This window comes from Alligator mississippiensis, chromosome 6 (genome assembly GCF_030867095.1).
Source record: "Alligator mississippiensis isolate rAllMis1 chromosome 6, rAllMis1, whole genome shotgun sequence".
Classification (NCBI taxonomy): domain Eukaryota; kingdom Metazoa; phylum Chordata; order Crocodylia; family Alligatoridae; genus Alligator; species Alligator mississippiensis.
The window spans coordinates 35,874,421-35,897,586 of NC_081829.1; the positions used below are offsets into that span (position 1 = coordinate 35,874,421).

The 23,166-nt window shown below is 44.5% G+C and overlaps 2 protein-coding genes across 2 annotated transcripts in view; one reads left to right on the forward strand and one right to left on the reverse strand.

Annotated features, from left to right (window-relative positions):
• The window catches only part of MAT1A (methionine adenosyltransferase 1A), a 39,684-nt gene extending 21,592 nt beyond the window's left edge, over positions 1-18,092 (reverse strand). Inside the window, exon 1 of the mRNA XM_014602619.3 lies at positions 17,755-18,092. Within this exon, the coding sequence (XP_014458105.1) occupies positions 17,755-17,848 (94 nt within the window). The 5' untranslated portion in view covers positions 17,849-18,092. The remainder of the gene's footprint in view (positions 1-17,754) is intronic.
• LOC102575212 (uncharacterized) overlaps positions 1-23,166 on the forward strand; it is a 64,819-nt gene that overhangs the window by 5,026 nt on the left and 36,627 nt on the right. The window lies entirely within an intron of this gene.

Below are 23,166 nucleotides of genomic sequence, written 5' to 3' on the forward strand. Positions count from 1 at the left end.
AGCTGCAGGAGCAAGGCCCAGGGCCCCGCCCACCCACCCTCCCAGCCACAAGCCTTGTGTGGAGCGAAGGGTTCTGGCCTGGGCCCCTAGGGCTGTTCCTTCCTCCCTGCACCTGGAAATTCAGATAAGAAGGGGGGGGCGGGACAGGGGCAAGGGAGAACTGCAGGCAATCACCCCAGTCCTCAGGGTTGGGCTAAGCCAGCTACTGCAGTCCTGGGGCTGCAGCTAGGAGCCATGCGGTACCAGAGTGGGTGGTGGGAGGGAGGTCGAGAGGAGCGGTGGCAGCCACAGACAAGAAAGCACTGAGAGCGGCAGCAGGCGGGGGGAATGGGCAACAAACGGGCATGTGGAGCACAGCAACATCTGTGCAGGAGTGTGGGGTCCACACCAGTGCACCAGGACCAGGGCCAGCAGGGGCCCAGAGTGGGGTGACAGAAGCACGGGGCCAGGCTGGCAGGGCTCTATGGAACTGAGCCAGCTCCCCCCTCTCCCTGCTGGCAGAGCCCGGCCCAGCACCCCACGCTCCTGCCACCCTGCTCTGGGACTGGCCCTGGCACACCACATGAGCCCACACTCCCTCCCAGCTGTTGTTGCACTCCACATGCCTGCTCACTGCCACCCCTTCCCACCTGCCGCATCCATTTGCCTGAGGCTGCCATCACACTCCTCCACTCCCCGCTGATTGCTCTAGCACCACATGGTTCCCAGCTGCAGTGCCGAGCCGCAGGACACAGCAGGAGCTGGCCTGGCCCCTGCGATTTTTAGCTGGCCCCATGCAGAGCCTGCCTGGCCAGTCTGGCTCCTGCCATGTCCTGCGGTCTTGGCCATGCAGCTGGGACATGGTGCCAAAGAAGTGGGGGGGGGAAGGAACAGGGAAGTGACAGAAGGGCAGTGGTGGCAGATGGAGGGGGCAGTGCTGGCGAGTGGCAGCATAGGGCCACACCAGTGCCTTGTGGGCAGGAGCTGCAGGAGCACAGAGCCGGGGCTTGGAGGAGTGCTGGTGGGCGCACTGCCTGCTGCAGGAGGGCTGTGGGCAAATCCTCCCCCTCTCAACATGCCACAACCCTCCCCAGCCACCCTCCCCCAACAAACCCCATACCCACTCACATCCCACATAGCCACACACATACCCACATGCTTCTCTACCCCACATACACACTCACCCCACACCTGTAAAATATAATTTGGTATTTTTCTGGTTCCAAGATGGCAAACACCTGCTGAAAGGAGAATTTTGGGGGGGGGGGGGGACTTCTGGTGGCAATCGTCAGGGGCTAGGGGTGGGACTACTGGTCCCAAGATGGTGACCAGGGGTTGGGCACCTGTCAGGGGGTGGGGCTAACTTTGCACTCCTTGATAGCTTGCCAGAACTTGGTAAGTGGCCTCCACCTGAAATAACTGCCCACCCCTGATACAGGCTTTCCTCCAGGTAAGTGGGTGACTTTGGCTGTATGAATCCACCAGGAAAAGCCTGTGGAGAGTGAATGCACTTGGAGAAATGAAGATTTAATGAAGAACTGTTCATATGTACCCAGGGGGGTTGAGAGTTTTGTAAAGGACTGTTTAGATCCCAGTGGAGTTTTATTTTTTGTTTGTAACAACCAGTGGACTGGAAGCACCTGTGAGGGGAGGTCAGGAGACTGCGGAGCAGAGTGCCCAGCACACAATTATTTTCTTGTTGCTTAGTCTTTCTTATTATGAGAGATGAGCACCTGAGTGGGTAGGGACCTGAGCTTGAGGACAGAGACCCCTGCCAAGGGGGACTCCGTGGCAGGGAAACCTGTGCCAATGGAGAGACATTACCAGCCACCTGTTGATTAGCTCCAAAAAGCCCTAGTCCAACACTGTCATGTCTACCTTTGTCCCCACAGCACAGACCATAGCCATCGTGTGAGGTGTCTGAAAGATGTCTATATAAGGCAAAGGGAATCCCTGCTTCAGCAGGCAGTGGTGAGGGAGGGGATGCAGGAGGAAATCAGGAAGATGCACTGTACCTGCAGTCTCTGCCAGAGCTGCAGCCAGGGAGCAGAAGGGAGGGGCCAGCCCAGCTCTCTGGAGCAGAGAGCCCTGCCCATCCTACAGAGTATGTTGGGATGCTGGGGGACTCTGATTTAACTTAAACCAGGAAGTGGTCTGGGACAGACATTGCATAAACTGGTTTGAACCTAATCAGTTAAGTCTGATAACTGATTATTATCATTCAACCAAGTTTATCTCAAACCAATTTCAGTCGTTTTCAAACTGGTTTATGTGCACTGAACATCTGTTCTGATACAGGTTTAACCCAGTTTCTGATCACTTAAATTGGTTTATGTGTAATGTCTGTCCCTAGCTCTGGACTCTATGGCTTAACTGACTGACAACAGTCTCTGCTATAAACAGTGGTAGTAACTAAAAGAATCATTCAAGAAAAATGGAAATACCTTATCTGTAGAAAATAGCAAACTGGTATAGGTACTCTAGTTCTCTTAAAAGGATTTCAAATGTAATAAATAATAAACTAAATATAATATTTCAAATGGTACAATTGATTTTCTTAGAAATCCATGATTCATACATTAATCCTGGGTAGTAATATCATCACGGAAACAGTTTCCTAAATGACTGTGATAATGTTAAAAATATTATAGTCTAAGAGTAAAGTAAACAAGGCATTTCCTTAATGAATCCATTCCCTGTCAGACAAAAATAGGTCCTGCTCTCATGCAAAACTATACTCCTTTCTTTTCCTACTAAGTCTTTTTGCACAATATCTACTCATTTCATTGATACAAATGAGAATTTACTATCATCAACAGTGCTCCAGGACAAATATACAATAACTAAGAGAAAAGCAAGATCAGTTCTGTTATGCTTCATGCATCATTATCAAGTCTGTCATTGATTTTGGAGTACAGAGGATTTATTATGATGCAAGAGGTTGTAGACAACACAGCTTGGTTTTCAGTTCCCAGATAGTTTGCAGTGCAGATAGCTGAAAGTCTCATTTACCCTGCAAATAAATAGGATATGTGAATAAATGTTTGAAAAAAATAGCATTTGCAAGGATGAAGCTGAGTACAACTATATTTCAATTACTATTTTCAATAATTTACTAAATGCAAAAAGATCAATAATAACAGGTAGCCCAATTGCTCATGTCATGTATAGTATTCATTACATAAGTGATACGGTTGCCCAATAAAGTTCACTAATCATAGTTTTCTGAGAAGCCTGACCATACATTCTGAATTTATGTATGTCTACATTATTTATTACATAAACTAATGCAGCTTGTCCCAGTGTGTTATGTTCCATTAGGTAGGGATTTCATATTACATACACATGAAAAGACTTCCCTTTACTTTAATAGATTTGGTTCAGAACTAAACACCATACTGAAAGTTTCTATTCAGCCTTTTTGCAGTCCATTTGCGGTGTGCATATATATCATTTGCACACAGCCTATTAATAACACCTACTTTACAACCATGAAGTGCTTAGAAGACTTCAGTTCTATTTTCATTGGAAACTGAGGGGATGCCTCCCAGAGAAAATGTTGACATTTTATCAAAGACAAAGGACATTTGAAACATATTTTTTGGGGGGGGGGGGGGGGGGGTTAATTTATATCAACTAAAAAAATACCAAAGGGTGTAAATATTCATCTAAAAGTGGTCAAACCCCAAGAATTTTCAATTTTTTTATTTAAAAACAAAATACCTTTCTGAGACAAGTACTTTCTAAGAAAATGTTCAAGTTCTTGAAAACCCCATTTTTCATTTAAAAACAGGTTCAATGCCAATTTTTTGACCAGCCTTTCACTACTAATGGAGGCTATACAAAGTATCACCACCCACATTTCCACTTTTAAATGATTCATAGGTATGTTCAATGAAATACTTGTGATAGTGAAACATAAAAATCATCCTGTTCAAAGTGAAAGAGATCAGAAAGTGATATTAACACAGCTACACTGAATAGGTGTATAATGCTTTGCAATTATTCTCTCTCATTGTTGGATGCTTGATCTACTATAGTACTGAATACATTGTTAAATGTGTTATAAAATATAGAGAGAAGCCAACTGATCAGTAGAAGTTTGCTGTAGGAATTTGCATTTCTTGACCTTTTGTAATCTCTATTCTATTATAATAAAACTAATGTTTTAGTTCTGCTTAAAATTTTGCTCATAATTATATAACTCAGGAATACTGAGGCCTCAATGAGTTCTTTGCCTCAGTATTCCTAAACGAAGGGCAAAACAAGTCTCACAGTGGGATCGTAGAGAGACAATAGCAGGGCACCAGACTACCAAGCGGTGACCCTGAGATAGTGCAGAGTCACTTGGAAGGAGGGATGCTTTTAAGTCGGCCGGCCCAGATGAGCTCCATCCGAGGGTACTGAAGGCACTGGCTGATGTCATTGCACAGCCACTGGCAAGAATATTTGGGCACTCATGACACACAGGCCAGGTCCTGGAGGACTGGAAAAGGGTCAATGTGGTCCCTATTTTCAAGAAGGGGAGGAGGGAGGATCCAAGCAACTACAGGCCAGTCAGTCTCACCTCCATCCTTGGTAAAGTCTTTGAAAAGATTATTAAGGCTCATATAGGTGAGATCCCAGCAGGAAAAATTATGCTGAGGAGAAACCACCACGGGTTCGTAGCAGGTAGATCGTGCCTGATTAATCTAGTCTCTTTTTATGACCAGGTTACAAAGCACCTGGACGCAGGAGTAGGGATAGATATTGTTTACTTAGACTTCAGGAAGGCCTTCAATACGGTATCCCACCCCATACTGGTGAGCAAATTAAGAGGCTGTGACTTGGATGATTACACAGTCCGGTGGGTGGCAAATTGGCTAGAGGGTTATACCCAGAGAGTGGTGGTAGATGGGTCAGTATCGACCTAGAAGGACGTGGGCAGTGGGGTCCCACAGGGCTCGTCCTTGGACTGATACTCTTCAATGTCTTCATCAGTGACTTGGACGAGGGAGTGAAGTGTACTCTGTCCAAGTTTGCGGATGATACAAAACTGTGGGGAGAAGTGGACACACCAGAGGGCAGGGAACAACTACAGGCAGACCTGGACGGGTTGGACATATGGGCAGAAAACAATAGAGTGTGATTTAACAAGGAGAAATGCAAAGTGCTGCACCTAGGGAGGAAAAATGTCCAGCACACCTACTGCCTAGGAAATGATCTGCTCACTAGCACGGAGGCAGAAAGGGATCTTGGAGTCCTAGTGGACTCCAAGATGAACATGAGTTGTCAGCACGACGAAGTGTTACGCCTCAGCTCTGTATTCTTGGGCAACCCTGGCACAGGATGCAGTCTGTCTGACTCACAAAGGACTCACCCCCCTCCTTCCCCTCCTCTACCTAAACAAAACTGATTAAGATGCAGTGAGAGACGCACCTAAAACTCTCCAGATAAGGGTGATAAGAGTGAACAACTGCCCTCGGTCTCATTTGCATCTGAGATGGAACCAGATGACCATTCATTTACATGAGAGATGGAAAACAGAAAGCCTGAAGCAGAGACTGCAGTGAATTCTGGGACCAGAGAAGCAGGAGAGCGCTGCATGATGGGGAATCTGTGCTTCCAATGTTAATTAACCCATGTTCACACACACCCAGCTCAGCATTTATCAGACCAGTTCTAATCTGGATTTGCTAAGGACTTTCCCCCCCCCCCCCCAGACACACACACACAGCTCTAAATTTAATAGGCATCTCGGGCTGTACATTCCCCGGTCCCACTATGGGATGCCTATTTAAACTTGATTGACTAAAACTCGGTTGCCGGGTTAGGGAATGCTGAGGCAAGAGACCGAGTCCGAGGGGGTATGGGCAACATTTGAACAATGGTTAAGGGTTCATCACAGCATCCAGCCTGCTGGAGCCCTAATCCCAGGTGTTGTCGTATCTTTCCCAAGATGACTGGTGGAAGTCCTCTCCACAAAAGGTTATGAGCACCCCAATAATTGCTTTAAATCTGGAAAAGTCATGCTAAAATGAGGCTTGTGCACAACAAGTAAAAATCCCAAATCCTGATGCTGCAAGCTATCTATTGTTCCTGAAGAAACCATGAGATATCCCATCAGTATATCTGCCATCCATAGGAATCTCAAGCTGGCTCCCAAGTATTTGGGTTACTCCCTAATCTTAAGTGTTTCCTGATTATCAATCAGTTTCCTGAGATGGTCCAAACCAGATAACCCCTTGTCAATAGAAAAGACAATGATTTACACTACTGAGGGTGCTTCGAAGCAGCTGAACTGAGGGTATAAAAATCTGTAAGTGTGTGTGCTTAAGGAAAAGAGAAAGAAAGAAGAAGAAGAAGCAGGAGGAAAGAAGGAAAAGGAAAGAAGAAAACTCCTGTGCTGACACCATCCCCTGTCATTCTTGGGACGCTGGAAGAACAGATCGTCTCTCTCTTCAAGGATTGTGCTACGGACTGTGCCTGTCAGCTTTGCAGCCTGAGTACCGTGGATTAGGTGAGATTCCCATCGTTCTCTCTCTTCTGTCTAGGCATAAACTTCTGAACCTGAACTGTATTAGTTAAGCTTGAACTAAGTTTCCCCAAATACTTAGTGAAACCAGGGTAGTATTGTCATTGTTTGTGTTTGTTTTTCTTTTGCATGTCTATTACTACTAGTACTATTATATATTTCATATGCTTAGCAATAAATAACTTTTAGAGTCAAACTGGTAGTAATTGGGTATATTTTTCCTTCTCTGCTTCTCTTTCCTCCTGTGCTCTGCAGCAACGCTTCTTTTACCTATGCTAAAGATCCCTGTGAAGCCCAAATTATTGTGGGGTCTGCTCATCAAGAGGCCAAAGATTGGGATGTGCTGAGTTTGAAACACATAAGGGGATCAGCTTGTACAGGCTGATTGACCCAGTTTGACTCAGACGTGCCCTTATGAACTGAATGCTGGCCCATGAGGGTGTCAGCTGGACACCCAGCCGGATTCAGAGGGATTCTGTTTACCTGTGTGCTTGTGTCTGACTGCATTTTATTGTTGCTCTTATGAACTGATTCTTGGCATATGAGGGTGTCAGCCTGTCCATGCTGATCAGCCCGGCCAGGTCAGGCGTGTCACGTTAATTTGTGTGTGTTTGTGTGTATGACTGATTTGGTGACTGGAGGAATCCAGTCCCATTGAGATTGAGTCCTGCAAGATAGCTCCACTGGGGGTGAGGGCTTGCAGGAGGGAGAAATACAGCTCCATATAGTAACACAAGCAGCACATTGACAGAATCACCAAGACCCTAGAAACTATCCCTAATAAATGAGCACACCCCAAAGTAATGGGCAAATTTGGTAACAGAAGTCATCAGCAAAGCTAACTGCACTTTGTCGTGCATCAGCAGATGCATGTCCATCAGAACCAAGGAGGTGATACTTCTCCTCTATTGGGCACTGGTCAGACTGCAGTTGGAATACTGCATCCAGTTTTGGGCACCACATTTCAAGGGGGATGTAGATAACCCGGAGAGGGTCCATAGAAGGGCCACTCATATGGTTAAGTGCTTGCAGGCCAAGCCCTACGAGGAGAAACTAAGGCACCTGGACCTCTTCAGCCTCCACAAGAGAAGATTGAGAGGCGAACTTGTGGCTGCCTATAAATTGGGGGTGCAGAACGGAATTGGTGAGGCTCTACTCACCAAGGCGCCCCTGGGGGTTACAAGAAATAATGTCCACAAGCTAGCAGAGAGCAGATTTAGACTGGACATTAGGAAAAATTTCTTCACAGTTAGAGTGGCCAAAATCTGGAATGGGCTCCCAAGGGAGGTGGTGCTCTCCCCTACCCTGGGGGTCTTCAAGCGGAGGTTAGATAGGCATCTGGCTGGGGTCATCTGAACCTAGCACACTTTCCTGCCTATACAGTGGTCGGACTCGATGATCTATTGAGGTCCCTTCTGACCCTAACATCTATGAATCTATATCAGATACATTTAATGGGGGAAGGGTTTTGGCTTTAAGCCTTATGAGACAACGTGTCTCAGGGAAACACAATGCCTTTAAAAGCACAATGCACCATTATGCTGCAGAGACACCAGTCAGGTCAGCTGGTGGAATGGAGCAGACCTAAATGGCTTGGGATTTGGGTATCCAAGAAATCTCCTCCATTTGTGCAGTTGTGTTTAGGAGATGTCCATGAGTTGGTGCCCCATTTAAAAATAAGAGAGAGTTGCCTGAAAGCAATTAATCCAAAGGGCTCCTTAGCCTCCAGGGCTCGTATATGTTAACCTTCTGGGATGAAAAGCCCACCTTTATTCTCAGATGCTTCAAAGAGGTTAGGCTAATGAGGCAGGAAAAACAAGGAGACAGTGTGTTATATAAGATTGACTTGGCAAGCTTGCATAACGGCAGTTCATTAATTATTATCAGATCACTGCTATTTTTGTTGATTCTAGGCATTTTTTATTGTGTGCAATATGCAGTGTGTGATAGGTGAGGTTACAGTTAAATACATAAATAAATAAAATATACCCTATATTTCCTCTCCCTTGTAAATTTACATGAAAAGAGGGAAGCAGATCCTCAATGGTTATAAAAGAAACAACACAAGTTACACCAAAACAATCTACCACAAGAACTGATCTTTGCTCTTTCAAGTGTTTTCAAGTGGGAATTATTATACTATTGCATATAGGAGAGGAGTAATCATCAAGGTTAAACTGCTATGTTTGCAATATCAAATATAGAAAGAGTAAGCATGAAACAATTTTAAGTTGCCACAGAGTAATATGCAGTTTCATACAATTTTAGCAAGAAATCTGGTGGAGCTGAGCCACTTTGGCTGAGATTTACCTTACTTATTCACAGATTTAAATTTGTACAATACTCTGACTTGTTAGGCTTATGCTCACTAGAAGCTCAGGAAAGGTATCAGATTTCCCCTCCCATTTCTGCAAGTGTAAATCAGGAGCAAGTCCACTAAAGAGAATGGAGTCTCATCAACATAAGGGTATATCTCACGGTATAATACAGCTATACAGAGGTGTATTATACCTGCTGTGCCCTTGGCCCGGCTGTACGAGTGATCGTGGTCCACAGGCCAGGTGCCCAGAGACTGGAAACTAGGTAATGTGGTCCCCATTTATAAGAAAGGGAGAAAGGAGGACCCAGGAAACTATAGGCCCATAAGCCTCACATCGGTCTTGGGGAAAATCCTTGAAAAAATTATCAAAGATCACATCTGTGAGGGGCCTGCAGGGGAGATCATGCCCAGGGGAAATCAAAATGGCTTCATCAAAGGCGGGTCCTGCCAGACCAACCTGATGTCCTTTTATGACTAGGTAAGTAAATCCCTGGATGATGGTGTCACTGTGGACGTAGTCTTTCTGGACTTTAAGAAGGCCTTTGACACTGTCTCTCACCCCATCCTCATCAATAAATTGAGCGACTGTTGCATTGATGCCTACACAGTTGGATGGGTCAAAAATTGGCTGATAGGGTGCACCCAGAGAGTGGTGGTGGATGGGTCATACTCGACCTGGCAGGATGTGAATAGTGGGGCCCCCCAGGGCTCGGTCCTGGGGCCTATACTGTTCAACATCTTCATCAGCAACTTGGATGAGGGGGTAGAAAACACATTGTCCAAGTTTGCTGATGACACCAAGATGTGGGGAAAGGTAAAGGGAGACAAAAGCTGCAATTAGATTTAGACAGACTACAGAAGTGGACAGATGGTAATAGGATGGGCTTCAATGTGGATAAGTGCAGGGTGCTGCACTTGGGGAGAAGGAATCCACAGCACACATACAAGCTGGGGAGCTCCCCCCTTCGGACCACAGAGGTGGAAAGGGATCTTGGAGTCATTATTGACTCCAAGATGAACATGAGCCACCAATGCCAGACCGCAGCCAGCAAAGCCAACCACACCTTGTTGTGCATCCGAAGATGCATCTCAAGCCAGTCCAGAGAGATGATACTCCCCCTCCACGCCACATTGGTCCAGCCTCAGTTGGAGTACTGCATCCAGTTCTGGGCACCGCACTTTAAGAAGGATGTGGCCTGCCTTGAGAGGGTTCAGAGGAGGGCCACCCGCTTGGTTGGAGGGCAACATGGCAGGCCCTATGAGGAGAGGCTGAGGGACCTAAACCTGTTCAGCCTCAGCAAACTGAGGCTGAGGGGGGATTTGGTGGCTGCTTACAAACTTGTTAGGGGAGATCAGCAGCAAATATTCCCCCCAGCAGCACCTGGGGTGACGAGGAACAATGGCCAGAAGCTGCTGGAGAATAGGTTCAGATTAGAGATTAGGAGGCACTATTTCACTGTTAGGGTGGCTAGGATCTGGAACCAACTTCCTAGGGAAGTGGTCCTCACTCCTACCTTGGGTAAATTCAAAAAGAGGTGGATGAACAACTGTCTGGGGTCATGTGATCCCAGCATGTGCTCCGGCCAGTAGCAGGGGGGGTCAGACTAGATGATCTATTTAGGTCCCTTCTGACCCCTAACTACTATGAAACTAGTTCCTGAGTTAGCTCTGAAGGAAATAGATTGGCCTCAAAAGCAGTACAGCTGTGTTTGTATTGCTGAGAAGTAGGTTCATTAGTCCTGAAGGTGTGTTGCATCAACCTATGTTGCTTCTGATACCCAAGTTAACTTGGGTATTTCTGCATGCCACTGCATTATGTCATATGGATATAACCAACATAGGCACAGAACCAAAGCTGCAAATCTGAGTGCATCAAAACCATAGTAAATTTTGGCATAAATGCTTGGGAACCAAAATGCAGCTTTTTCAGAGTTGGACAATGTAATTTTATTTATTAATTACATAATGAGCTTTGCTACACTGCTTGACTCTTGACTCTAATGTTGCTTGAATGACTGGGGTTGTCTAGATCTTGGAGTTTAGTTTGTCCCATCTCTAAAATCGCATAACTCATTCCTCATCTTCCCTAATCACAAAATGAAATGTGTTCATATGTAATATGCATTTGTCTGTTTTAGTGCTTTGTAACAGTTTCCTAAGTACCCCTGCTTGCCCCTGTCTTCTGTTATGAAGTGCTCTCACTTGCTGTTTGGACAAGCCCAGCTTGCAGCAGTTAGCAGCGCTGCACAGTGCAGGGAATTTTATCATACACATTACTTTGCAGTAATACAGTATATTTTACCATCCCCAATCACTTTATACTATACAACCATTTAGCCAAAATGCGTACAGTCAGTAAAACGTCTTTATTTTCTAAATGTAACACTCAGCAAACAATCCTGCCACAAATTCATTCTTATATGTCCCAAGTCTCTTGCAATGGATATGATTATACTGTCCCCAAATCAGCATTTTGTGGTTACACAGCAGGATCAAATAAGAAAATGAAAAGGGACTAGGAATCAAGTAGGTTGGGCAATTATCAAGCATATCAAGAAAGTAGGATTTTAGAACTTAGTCTGACGTACTCCACTGTGCTGTCCAGACTGAAAACCCCTTACAATAATGTTACAGACCTGAAGGTAGGCAGTCAAGTCTGTCGGCTTTGCAGAACTCATATGTCTGCAGTAGTGTGATTGGCCTGAACAATCACACTGGGTAGCAAACTGGCTCAAGGGTCCCACACAGAGAGTGGTGGTGGATGGGTTAGTGTCAACCTGGAAACATCTGTGCAGTGAAGTCCCTCAGGGCTCAGTTCTGGGGCCAATACTGTTCAACATCTTCATCAGTGATCTGTATGAGGGGGTGGGAAGCACCCTGTCCAAATTTGCGGATGACACAAAAATATGTGGTGAAGCTAACACCCTGAAGAAGAGGAACCAAATCCAGGCTGAGCTAGACAGGTTGGGGAAGTGGGCAGAGAGCAACAGGATGCAATTCAATAAGGACAAGTGCAAGGTGCTGCATCTAGGGAGAAAGAATTGCCATCATACCTATGGGCGGCCTTCTCAGCACCACTGAGGCAGAAAGACATCTTGGAATCACTGTTGACTCCAGGATGAACATGAGTCATCAATGTGATGAAGTAGTCGGCAGAGCCAATGGCACCTTGTCATGCTTCACAAACAGGTCCAGAGAGGTGATTCTCCCTCGCTATGCAGTACTGGTCAGGTCGCAGCTGGAGTACTGTGTCCAGTTCTGGATGCCGCAATTCAAGCAGGATGCAGACAACCTGGAGAGGGTCCGAAGAAGAGCTACTTGTCTGATTAGAGGCCTGCAGGGAAGGCCCTATGAGGAAAGTCTAGGGGACCTTAACCTCTTCAGCCTCTCCAAGAGAAGGATGAGAGGGGACCTTGTGGCAGCGTACAAATTCATAAGGGGAGAGCAACATGAAGTAGAAGACGATCTGTTTATCAGGGCACCCCCTGGAACAACAAGGAACAATGGCCATAAGCTACTGGAGGTTTAGACTGGGCATTAAAAAAAAGTTCTTCACGGTCAGTGTTGCCAGGATCTGGAATGGGCTTCCAAGGGAAGTGGTGCTCGCCCCATCCTTGGGGTCTTCAAGAGGAGACTGGTCAGGCATCTGGCTGTGTTCACATGACCTCAGGTTTGGTGACCCTTTTCTTGTCTGCCAGGGGCAGGGGGTTAGACTAGATGGTCCATTGAGGTCCCTTCCAACTCTATGAATCTATGAATCAAGCTCATGAGATGGAGACTTAAACTTTCTTCATATGTCCAGTTTAGGAATGCACAAGGTAACACAGTACTAGCACTGCAACTCTTGTATCTTTCCATCCCCAAGTCTGGCATAAAAGCAGAGCTAGAAGAGAGGTATTGATAGAGTGTAGCAGCATCCAAAGTAGCTACCAACTGCTTCTGATAGCTAGACTAGGAAGCCCCACAATAGGGGAGCCGCAAAAGATAACTTAACAGCATGCTTTCCTTTTCAGTCAGTGTCCTGGTTTGAGAAGATTTTTTTTCCAAAATCATGTCAGGAAGGGAACAAGCACTGCCATTTCTAACCACTTGGAGAAGAAGATGGTGATTAGGAACAGTCAGCATTGATTCACCAAGGGCAAGTCACACTTAATCACCTGGTTGCCTTCTGTGATTAAATGACTGCCTCTGTGGATGCAGGGAGACCAGTGGATGTGATATACCTTGACTTTAACAAGGCTTATCATACGGTTTCCCATAACAGTCTCACAAGCAAGCTAAGGAAGTACAGGTTGGATAAATGAACTGTAAAGTAGATAGAAAACTGGCTAAATCATCAGGCTCAGAGGCTAGTAGTCAATGGCTTGATGTCTAGTTAGCAGCTGGTATCAAGTGGAGTGCCCCAGGGGTCAGCCCTGAGGCCAATTTTGTTCAATATCTTCATCAATGACCTGGAAGATGGAATAGAGTGCACCCTCAGCAAGTTTGCAGATAACACCAAGCTGGGAGGAGTAGTAGATATGCTGGAGGATAGGGCTAGGATTCAGAGATCTAGAAAAATTGAAGGACTGGACCAAAAGAAATCTCAGGACATTCAATAAGAACAAGTGCAAAGTCCTGCAGTTAGGACAAAACAATCCCATGCACCATTAAAGGCTGAGGACTGACTGGCTGAGCAGCAGCTCTGCAGAAAAGCACTGGGGGGTTACAATGGACAGTAAGCTGAATATGAACCAACAGTGTGCCCTCGTTGCCAAGAAGGCTAACGGCATACTAGGCTGCATTAGTAGAAGCGTTGCCAGCAGATCGACGGAAGCGATTCTTCCATTCTATTCAGCACTAGGGAGGCCACATCTGGAGTACTGTGCCTAGTTTTGGGTCCCCCACTACAGAAAGGGTGTGGACAAATTGGATAGAGTCCAGCGGAGGGCAAAAAAATTGGTTAGGGGATTGGGGCACATGACTTCTGAGGAAAGGCTGAGGGAACTGGGCTTATTTAGTCTGGACAAGAGAAGATTGAGGCGGGATTTAATAGCAGCCTTCAACTACCTGAAAGGCGGGTTCCAAAGAGAATGGAGCTAGACTGTTCTTGGTGTCAGAGATGACAGAGCAAAGAGCAGTGGTCTTAAGTTGCAGCAAGGGAAGCTTAGTTTAGATATTAGGAAAAACTTTCTCACTAGAAGGGTAGTAAACTGCTCTGGAACAGGTTAGCCAGAAAGGTTGTGAAGTCTTCATTCTTGGCAGTTTTTAAAACCCAGCTAGACAAATGGGATGATCTAGTTGCGGGTGGTCTTGGTTTGAGCAAGGGGTTTGACTAGATGACTGCCTGATGTCCCTTCCAACCTTAATTTTCTATGATTTTAATACTATGTCTACGAAAATGAATTAAATCCATGGTTTATGACAGTTTCCAAAAAGTCCTAGTAAGTTTTCCCTTTTTCTCTCTTTTTATTCTATCAACAATAGACCTAGGGTCAGTAAGGACCTAGTCAGGGAACTTCTGGAGGGACTGGACATATTTAAATCAGCTGGTCCTGACCATCTCCACCACAGAGTGCTGAGGGAATTAGCAGAGGTCATTGCGGGACCCCTGGCAGGGCTTTACAAGCACTCATGGTACTCTGGCGTGGTGCCAGAAGACTGGAAAAGGGCCAATGCGGTTCCCATTTTCAAAAACGGGAGGAAGGAGGACCCAGGAAACTATAAGCCAGTCAGTCTTACCTCAATCCTGGGTAAGCTTTTTGAGAGAATTATCCTGGTGCATGTCCGTGAGGGGCCAGCAGGGGAGATTATGCTTAGGGGCAACCAACATGGGTTCATTAGAGGCAAGTCCTGTCAAACCAACCTGGTGGCCTTCTATGACCAGGGCACAAAATCCTTACACGAAGTTGTAGCAGTGAATGTAGTCTTTCTGGACTTCAGGAAGGCCTTCGACATGGTCTCTCACCCCATTCTCATTAAAAAACTAGGAGACTATGGCGTCAACACCTACACAGTCAAATGGGTCACTAACTGGCTGGAGGGCCGCACCCAGAGAGTGGTGGTGGACAGGTCTTATTCGACCTGGAGGGATGTGGGCAGTAGGGTTCCTCAGGGCTCAGTCCTCAAGCCTGCACTGTTCAACATCTTCATCAGCGACTTGGACGAGGGGGTAAAAAGCACCCTGTTCAAATTCACAGACAACACAAAGATGTGGGAAGAAGTGGGCATGCTAGAAGGGAGGAATAGGCTGCAATTGGACCTAGACAGGTTACAGGGGTGGGCAAATGAGAACAGGATGGGTTTCAACACTGACAAGTGCAAGGTACTGCACCTGGGGAGGAAGAACCAGCAGCATACCTACAGGCTGGGGAACTCCCTTCTCGTCAGTGCAGAGGCAGAAAATGTTCTTGGAGTCATTATTGATGCCAAAATGAACATGGGCCGACAGTGTGGGGAAGCAGTCAGGAAGGCCAACCACACCTTGTCATTCATCCACAGATGCATCTCAAGCAGGTCCAAGGAGGTGATCCTCCCCCTCTATGCGACACTAGTCAGGCCGCAGTTGGAGTACTGCATCCAGTTCTGGGCGCTGCACTTCAGGAGGGATGTGGACAACATGGAGAGGGTCCAGAGAAGGGCCACTCGCATGATCAGGGGGCAGCAGGTCAGGCCCTACGAGGAGAGGCTAAGGGACCTGAACCTGTTCAGCCTCCACAAGAGAAGGCTGAGGGGGGATCTAGTGGCCGTTTAGAAACTAGTCAGGGGGGACCAGCAGGCATTGGGGGAGTCCCTGTTCCCCCGAGCACTACCAAGAGTGACTAGAAATAATAGTCACAAGCTGGCAGAGGGTAGATTCAGGCTAGACATCAGGAGGCGCTACTTCACTGTCAGGGTGGCTAGGATCTGAAACCAACTTCCAAGAGAAGTGGTGCTGGCTCCTACCCTGCGGGTCTTTAAGAGGAGGCTGGATGAACACCTTGCCGGGGTCATTTGACCCCAGTACTCTTTCCTGGCATCACAGGGGGTCGGACTTGATGATCTGCTCAGGTCCCTTCTGACCCTACAAACTATGAAACAATACATTCCATATCTATTTTAAACTGCATCTTCACTTTTTCAGAGATCTGGCAATCTCTTCTAGGCTAGATAATATCCACAAATTTTGTAAAGGTTTTCCACAGCCAGAGTACAGACCAGTTACCCAAGGATGCCCTTAAATACATAGGATTTTAAACAGCCAAACAGACCTGCAAGGAGAAGACCACACCTGAAACAACCAAGGGTACAAGTAGCTTTAATACTAATAATACTTAAAACTAAGTGGGTGTGTCTACATGTGCTATTAATGCAACACAGTAAACTCCAGCACAGTTCATCCCAGAGTTTATTGCTTCTGGGCACCAATGCACCTGGGAGTGCAGCACATTGAACCGAGTCAGAAAAGCCCCAGCTGGCAAGGGGTTTTTAGAGATCAGCCTGCCAGCCTGGGGCTGCTGTGACTGGGTCCAATATGCTGCAGAGGAGCTGGCTGGGACATCCCCTCCTGGGGGCCCAGAGTGGAACTTGGGGGCTAATTCAATTTTTGCAGCTGAACAAAGGAACTAGGGTTCATCTAATGTGAAGAATAGGTGAGGTCAAAGAACGAGACAGAATAAAAGGGAAAATATGGACATGGAAGCAAGCTAAAGGAAGCAGTAAAATTGAGGGGAGATTTATCTGAACCAAATCTTCACAGATTCTGATGCTTATCCATTCTTGACCCATTAAAACCAAATTAATATAAATATGTGGCATACCATCTATGAGAATGACACTTCCAATTAAAAAGAATCTTGCAGAATGTGATAGGGCTCTAGTCACAACGATAATCCATTGCTCTAGTCTCTGAGTATGCATTGGGTGGAACCCATCATCCAGGGGCCAGGGGTAAATATCAGTGTTTCTCAGACTTGTTACTTCAAGCATGGACACTTGGAAAAGATCCTTAAGTGGTATAACTTAATATAGCTCCATTGAAATGAAGAGAGACACCAATTTGTCTCTGGTAAGGATTTCATCTAATGTATCCAGTTAACATTCAAACATTAAATAGACAAAAGCAAACGTGGATTTGGTTTTGACATTGACCTTCCTCTTCTTCTGAGGTCATCCCACCCTTTGATTATTTACTTTTACAAGTGTGCACACTGACCTGGGAAGCCTTGTCATGGCAAAAAGGAGCAGGATGCCAAATGGTTTTCTAAAATAAATACACTTTTCAGGACATCAAACAGCCTATTGTCCCTTGCCCTCATTTGAGGGAACACTTTTTGTTGACATAAGCTGCATGTTTAGATGATCATTTGTTTTCAATAAAATTGAATTAAGCTCTACTGAGAATACATCAAGTTTAGCAAATAATTGGCCACTATTTGCTTAAGCAATTCCATATGTCTTATCAATAAACAGATGACGCAAGGAGAAAATGTCAGTGGTGCTACCATGCACAGCTGCTGGGGCTAAGGATTTTTAAAGGGTTTTAAATAGCTTGCCTAGCAATATACCCCGCCACTGCTGGCTGACCGTTTAAGACACGTATGCAGGAGAGGTTCACAAGGCCACAAGTATATGGAATCGGAGAGGTGAGCAATGCAGCCCTGTCAAGATGTGAAACCTGAGCCTATCAGAGAGGCAGCAGTGTCTCCAAAGTAGTCCACTGCAGGACACTCAGAAAATAACTAGAAAAGAAGCAAGGGCAAAACGCCACACAGGTCACATAGTTAATATATGAAATTCTAGAGTGCCAGTAGCACCATAATCACAAAGGTTTTAAAATCTACATAAACAAATCTCCTGCAAGAAAATTAGACTACACTAACACCCATCCAATCCATTGGCTGGATTCTTCGCCAAACTTTCTAAAACACATTCTACCAAAAACATTTTAACTTGTCTATATTCACCACAGCCTTTTACTTACCTGGATGCCCTTCTCCTACTGATTCAGAAGTAAACATGAATTCCCATTCATCATCCAGAGTGTGGTCACATAAGCCATCTACTGGCCCATTCATGATTTTGATGCTTTTCCTGATGGGTTATTCAAAATAGTACTTCAGGACTTCTGCCTTTAGTGCCTTCCCCTTTTTAGGCCAGAAGAATAAGCTTCTTTATCAGCAGGGCTCCCAGTTCTTTCAATTACAGCTTTCTACAAAATTCTGAATTTGAGTTCTGTGTGTGTGCATGCACACTGAGTTTGCATGGGTCTGAGGATTGTACTTCTACCTAGTTTGAGCTGTCAGTCTGTGAGTTCCTCCTATATATGGAAAAGTGAAAGTGCCTGGATAATCATGTGAGGAAACTGGAAGATCCCATTTCCTGTCAGGGGAGAAAGTTAACTTTGGGATTTTTCACTTATTAACTTACTGCCCCAAAACTATCACTATTCAGGCTGTGAATAATTGGTTGGCATAAGAATTCAATTAGCCAGCTGTTAATGTAGGAGTTCTGACTGCAGTTCAATTCAGGAGCTCCTTCAGGTTAACTTTCCCCTAGTGCAGGGTTGTGTGCTGTGAGTGTCCCCAGACTTATGCTATAGTTGCATGACTTAGAAGATTGTGTAAACTCATTTCTTTCCTAGCCAAAAAAATGTAGAGATTAAGCTTGTTATGAACAATATGATTATTATTATTATTTGCATACAGCTTCTGTTGCTTTCAGGATTCCATCCTGAAAGGTCTTTTTCAATTCCATCCGTTTTGTGCACACTGCTGTGAAAAGAAATAACCTCTATGATCTAATACCTGAGCAATAGATTCTTCTGTTTTACCTGACAAGATGTCATAAATAACCTCTATTCAACCTCTTTCTTTCTTTTCCTCTGCTTTGTTAATTAAAGCGCACAGAATTTTTCATATCTTCTGTTGGGCCACAGCAACTAGGCATGCAATGACTGTCACATATTTCATTTAAGGTCTCTGAGAAACACCACAAGTTTTTTTCTAAACAGGCTTTCCTGGTTAGAAAATCTTTATGATGGAGGCTGGCTTGTTCTGGAATGCAGCCAACCTGAGCCTGAAGGAGGGAAACATGATATTTACATACAGCTGGGATCCAGTTACAAAAAGAATCAAAGAAAGCCACTGTTCAGGTTAGCTACTTAAAACTTTTCTTATAGGTTGTCACTGTCCATAGTGGAATGACAGACAGACAGACAAGCTTTGTGTGTGTATATGCGCACACATGTATATGTATGTGTCTGTTGGCTTTGGACAGAATCTCAGCACCTATTGAAAAACTGCAGAAAAGCTTACTAAGTCTTAGTTTATTTGCATGAATACTTATTTCTGTAAGTATTTGTGAAATTTCTACTTTTTGCCTACATTGCTGAGAACACTAATTTACTCCTGTGAATGTTCACCAGTAATTTCCTGCAGTGTTTACCCATCTTTAATTACCACTGACATGGAATAGACACTGCAAAGAACACTGCTTTGGTTTACCATTAGACAAGGGCCACTTTGAAGAAAAGCATCCAAAAAGTTAACATGGGTCACACTTAACAGCATTAAATTCACAAACCAAGTACATAATTAGGAAATATTCTGCTGATGTTAACTGTCATCATGCCATTGATGACAAGGCGCTGCACCAGTCATATACAATATGGATAAACAGTATATTTATACCATTTATGAAAACCTGCCACTTTAAAAAAGAAATGTTTGTCATTTTTAGATGACTGTAGAATAACGCAAACCAACTGGTAAATTATATTAACTCCAGTTAATGGATAACATTCTAATATCATATTAACTTTTCAAGTAAAATAATATTAAGTGACAAACATTCCTTCTTGTTAAATACAAACATTAGTTCTGTATGTCACAAGATACAAATGCAATGAGAACACTTAAACACCTGAAAAAAAAGCTTTCTGTATGAAAGTTTCAAAGGTGTTCTACTGACAGCAGAGAACATTTACATTTTAGTTCACTAGCCCTACAAGAAATTGCAAACATATCAAATTTTGCTTTTCCTGATTTGCTATTTTTATCTAAAATTGAAATTATAAGGTAAAATGCAAGCAAAAACAAAAATCCACAACTAGACTTCTAATGACTCCCTTGTATATGTGCGTGCCGGGTCTGACCCCGGGTCGCTTTCATCGCTCTGCACGCGGGCTGTGGCCAGCAGCCCAGGCAGGCCGGGTCGGAGAGGGCGGGCGCCGAGCTAGAATTAGGCACAGACACGTAACGGTTGATTTTAAGATTATTTTACTTACACCGAGATGGTCGTGGTGTAGGCTGAGAACTTGCTTGAGTTGCGGTTACAACAAAAAACACGAACACACGTAGAGGTTGCAAGGCTCCACGCAGACAGAACACGAACAATCACGTGGAGGTTGCTAGGCTCCACGCAGACAAACTCCGGATGTCCAGGACAAGCGCGCATTAAACTCGTCGTTACGTCTTATAGTAGGCTCCGTTCGAAGACAGGAAGAGGTGGGCGGTGGATCAGGCCGCCAAACTCCTCTGAGCGACACACAGGGTTCTATTACCCTGCCGCGCACACCCAGAGTCCCCACGAGATGGATGCGGAGTCCTCTTCGGCTTGGGCGGAAACTGCTCAAGCCTCTTATACGGCTAGCAGGCCAATCGCCAGCCGCCACGCGTGAATAATTTAGAACTAGCCAATTGCAGGGCGCGAATTTGCATACGACGAGCGGGAAACCTTTGCACCGTGCATTTCTGTGCTGCAAAGGAAATGCACCCTGCAAAGATCGCTGCAAAGTGGCGGGAACACTTCCCTGCACGCGGGTCCTCTGCGCAGCAGAACTCCACCGCGCAACGAAGCTGTATACCCACGGGGATAATTCTTAGTGCCGAAGCACACACAAAAAAAAATCAGACCTTTGGGTCATGACAGTATAGTTTGAGAAAGAAACAAAACAATTCAAAACAGACACAAATGGATGAGTCACTTAATGCATATCATTAATTCCACTGAACTTGAAGGGAGCATATTTTGCCTTTGCAGCTCTCCTTTGGGCACCCATACTTCTATTCGATTATTTGAACTTATTCTGCAGACCTGCACAGAGTTACTCTTCATTCCAAAGTCTATGTGAAGAATTCTCAAGAAATATAGCATATGGCTACATTTCACATAATTTATGTAAGACCTCCTGTTCAAACTCTTTCCAGGTGCAAGCAGCAATGTTTGTGCCTGAAGATATTTGATGGACAGGGAGCCCATCAGCATTTTGTCTTCCAGGGCATCTGTAACTATCCACAAGCAATTATATGGTTAGGAAATATTTAATTTGGCTTCTCTTCCCAGACAACTTGCTTTGTTAAACATTTGTAAAGAGGCAAAAACAAGTTCAACCAACCTGTTACTGGCAACATTCTTCTGCACATGCACATGTAAAAGCATAAAATCAGCTGACTTACCCTAAGCCCTCTGAAAACATTGTGAATCTTTCTGCTGGTCATCAAATCAGTCTCTATATTTTGGTTTCTCTAGTTTTTCCTTTTGGTAGTCTTGCAGAGCCACGTCAACTATGAAAGAATGAACTGAACTCTTTCCTAGCTCATTTACCCTCTGTAGGCCAAATCCTGTCCCCAGTAAAAGAGATGGGAGATACATTTGAAGACAACAGATTCAAAGATGCAACCAAGGAGATAATTTAATGCATATACTTTTCATTGTTGGTGCTGATGATCTGGTCAGAAAGTACCAGGCTCAATTTTTAGAGTGAGTACTCAGAAAAAAAAAATGTCTAATATAAGAGAGAGACTGAAAATAAAGAGCCAGCATGAGAAAAAATTATTCTGGAGCAAACTAACCCCTTTACTGTTTATCCACTCATAGCTACAACCTGAGATCATCCCAAGAAGCACTGTATGGTAAATGTCTCATTACAAAGACAAGCACTGTCAATGCATCAAGGATGGATACCTCAATTTCACACATAATAAAGACAAGTAAAAGAGTCTCTGTTTTCTGAATCTTAAATTGGATGTAGTCCCCTAAAAAGGACAGAGCAATAAGATTAGATACTTAAGCAAGGCTTATAAGCCTTTGCTTACGTACATTTTATTGAACTTTATGCCTTCAAATGCTATACAATACAAATCAGGTTGTAGTCTTGTGACATATTATTAGCCTTTTTTTTCCAAATTGCTCTGTTTTATTTATTGCTGTTGGGGCTTTTAATTAGCTACAAGGTCCTGCAGACAGACAGAAAGACAAGCATGATCTAGTAGACAGGAAATGAGACTAGACTTGTCCATGCTGCTTTCACACTGCATTGCGACCTACTGCTGTGAAATATGCCTCATTCACTAGCTTACACCAGCTCCCAGAAATGGAGCATGCAGCAACTTTTAACACATCCCTGACGGCATGCACAAGCATGCGCAACACAAATCACCTAAGAATGGCACTGGGCATGTGCTCAGGTCCTTTCTAAGCTGACTATTTTGCCTCATTTTCAGATGTTGTTCACAAATAAGGAGCAAATGGCATGTACTGCTTTGGGGCACCCCTGGGCATACTACAGAATCAGGGTCATGCTCTGAGAGTCAGGAAACCTGGGTTCTGCTCTCAGTCTTGCTACATGTCTTTAAACAAGTTACTTTGTTACTTATTCTTTGTTTTGTCACTCATATTGTGAACACTTCTGGTCAGGGATGTCTTTTTTTTTACCATGTGTTAATATGATAGCAACCACAAACATGGCCTGTGTTGGGTCCTCTAGATACTGCTGTAACAGCAATGGAAAACCTAAGGTCCTATTGTTTTTGCTTCAGATCTTAGCAGGGGATGTTATTTTTTAAGTGCTGTATATGCTGTCTTGCCATAGCTAAATGTATATACATCTGAGTTGGTAATGAATATATTAAATTTATACATTCAGTTATTTGTTGTTGTTTGAAATAATAATCAAAGCGTAGCCCTTAATTCCAATTATCTGGAGCCCAGTTATACCTAAAATATACTTACTACTCTGACTGCATATCTAAGGAATTAATCAGGATCCTGGAATATAAGAATCATTGTTGGTACTTTCTACTTTCTACTTTTAATGGTACTTTCTACTTTTAATGGTTGATCTGCTAGTTATCCCACCTGTCATTAGAGAAGTGGATCTGTCTCCAACACAATTTGGCTTGGGTAGAGAAGGAATTATGTCTGTCTTCCAACAGAACAGGATCTATACAATGTTCTGCATTGACATTGCCTGCAGTGTTAACAGTGTCTATTCTGCTATGACCTCTCAACTACTGCAAGAAAAAAAGACCCTGATATGCTAAACAATTCTCTGTAAGAGGTGCATCTCCAGCTTCAGCTGCAATGTTGGTAGATGTTTCTAATACCATATGTC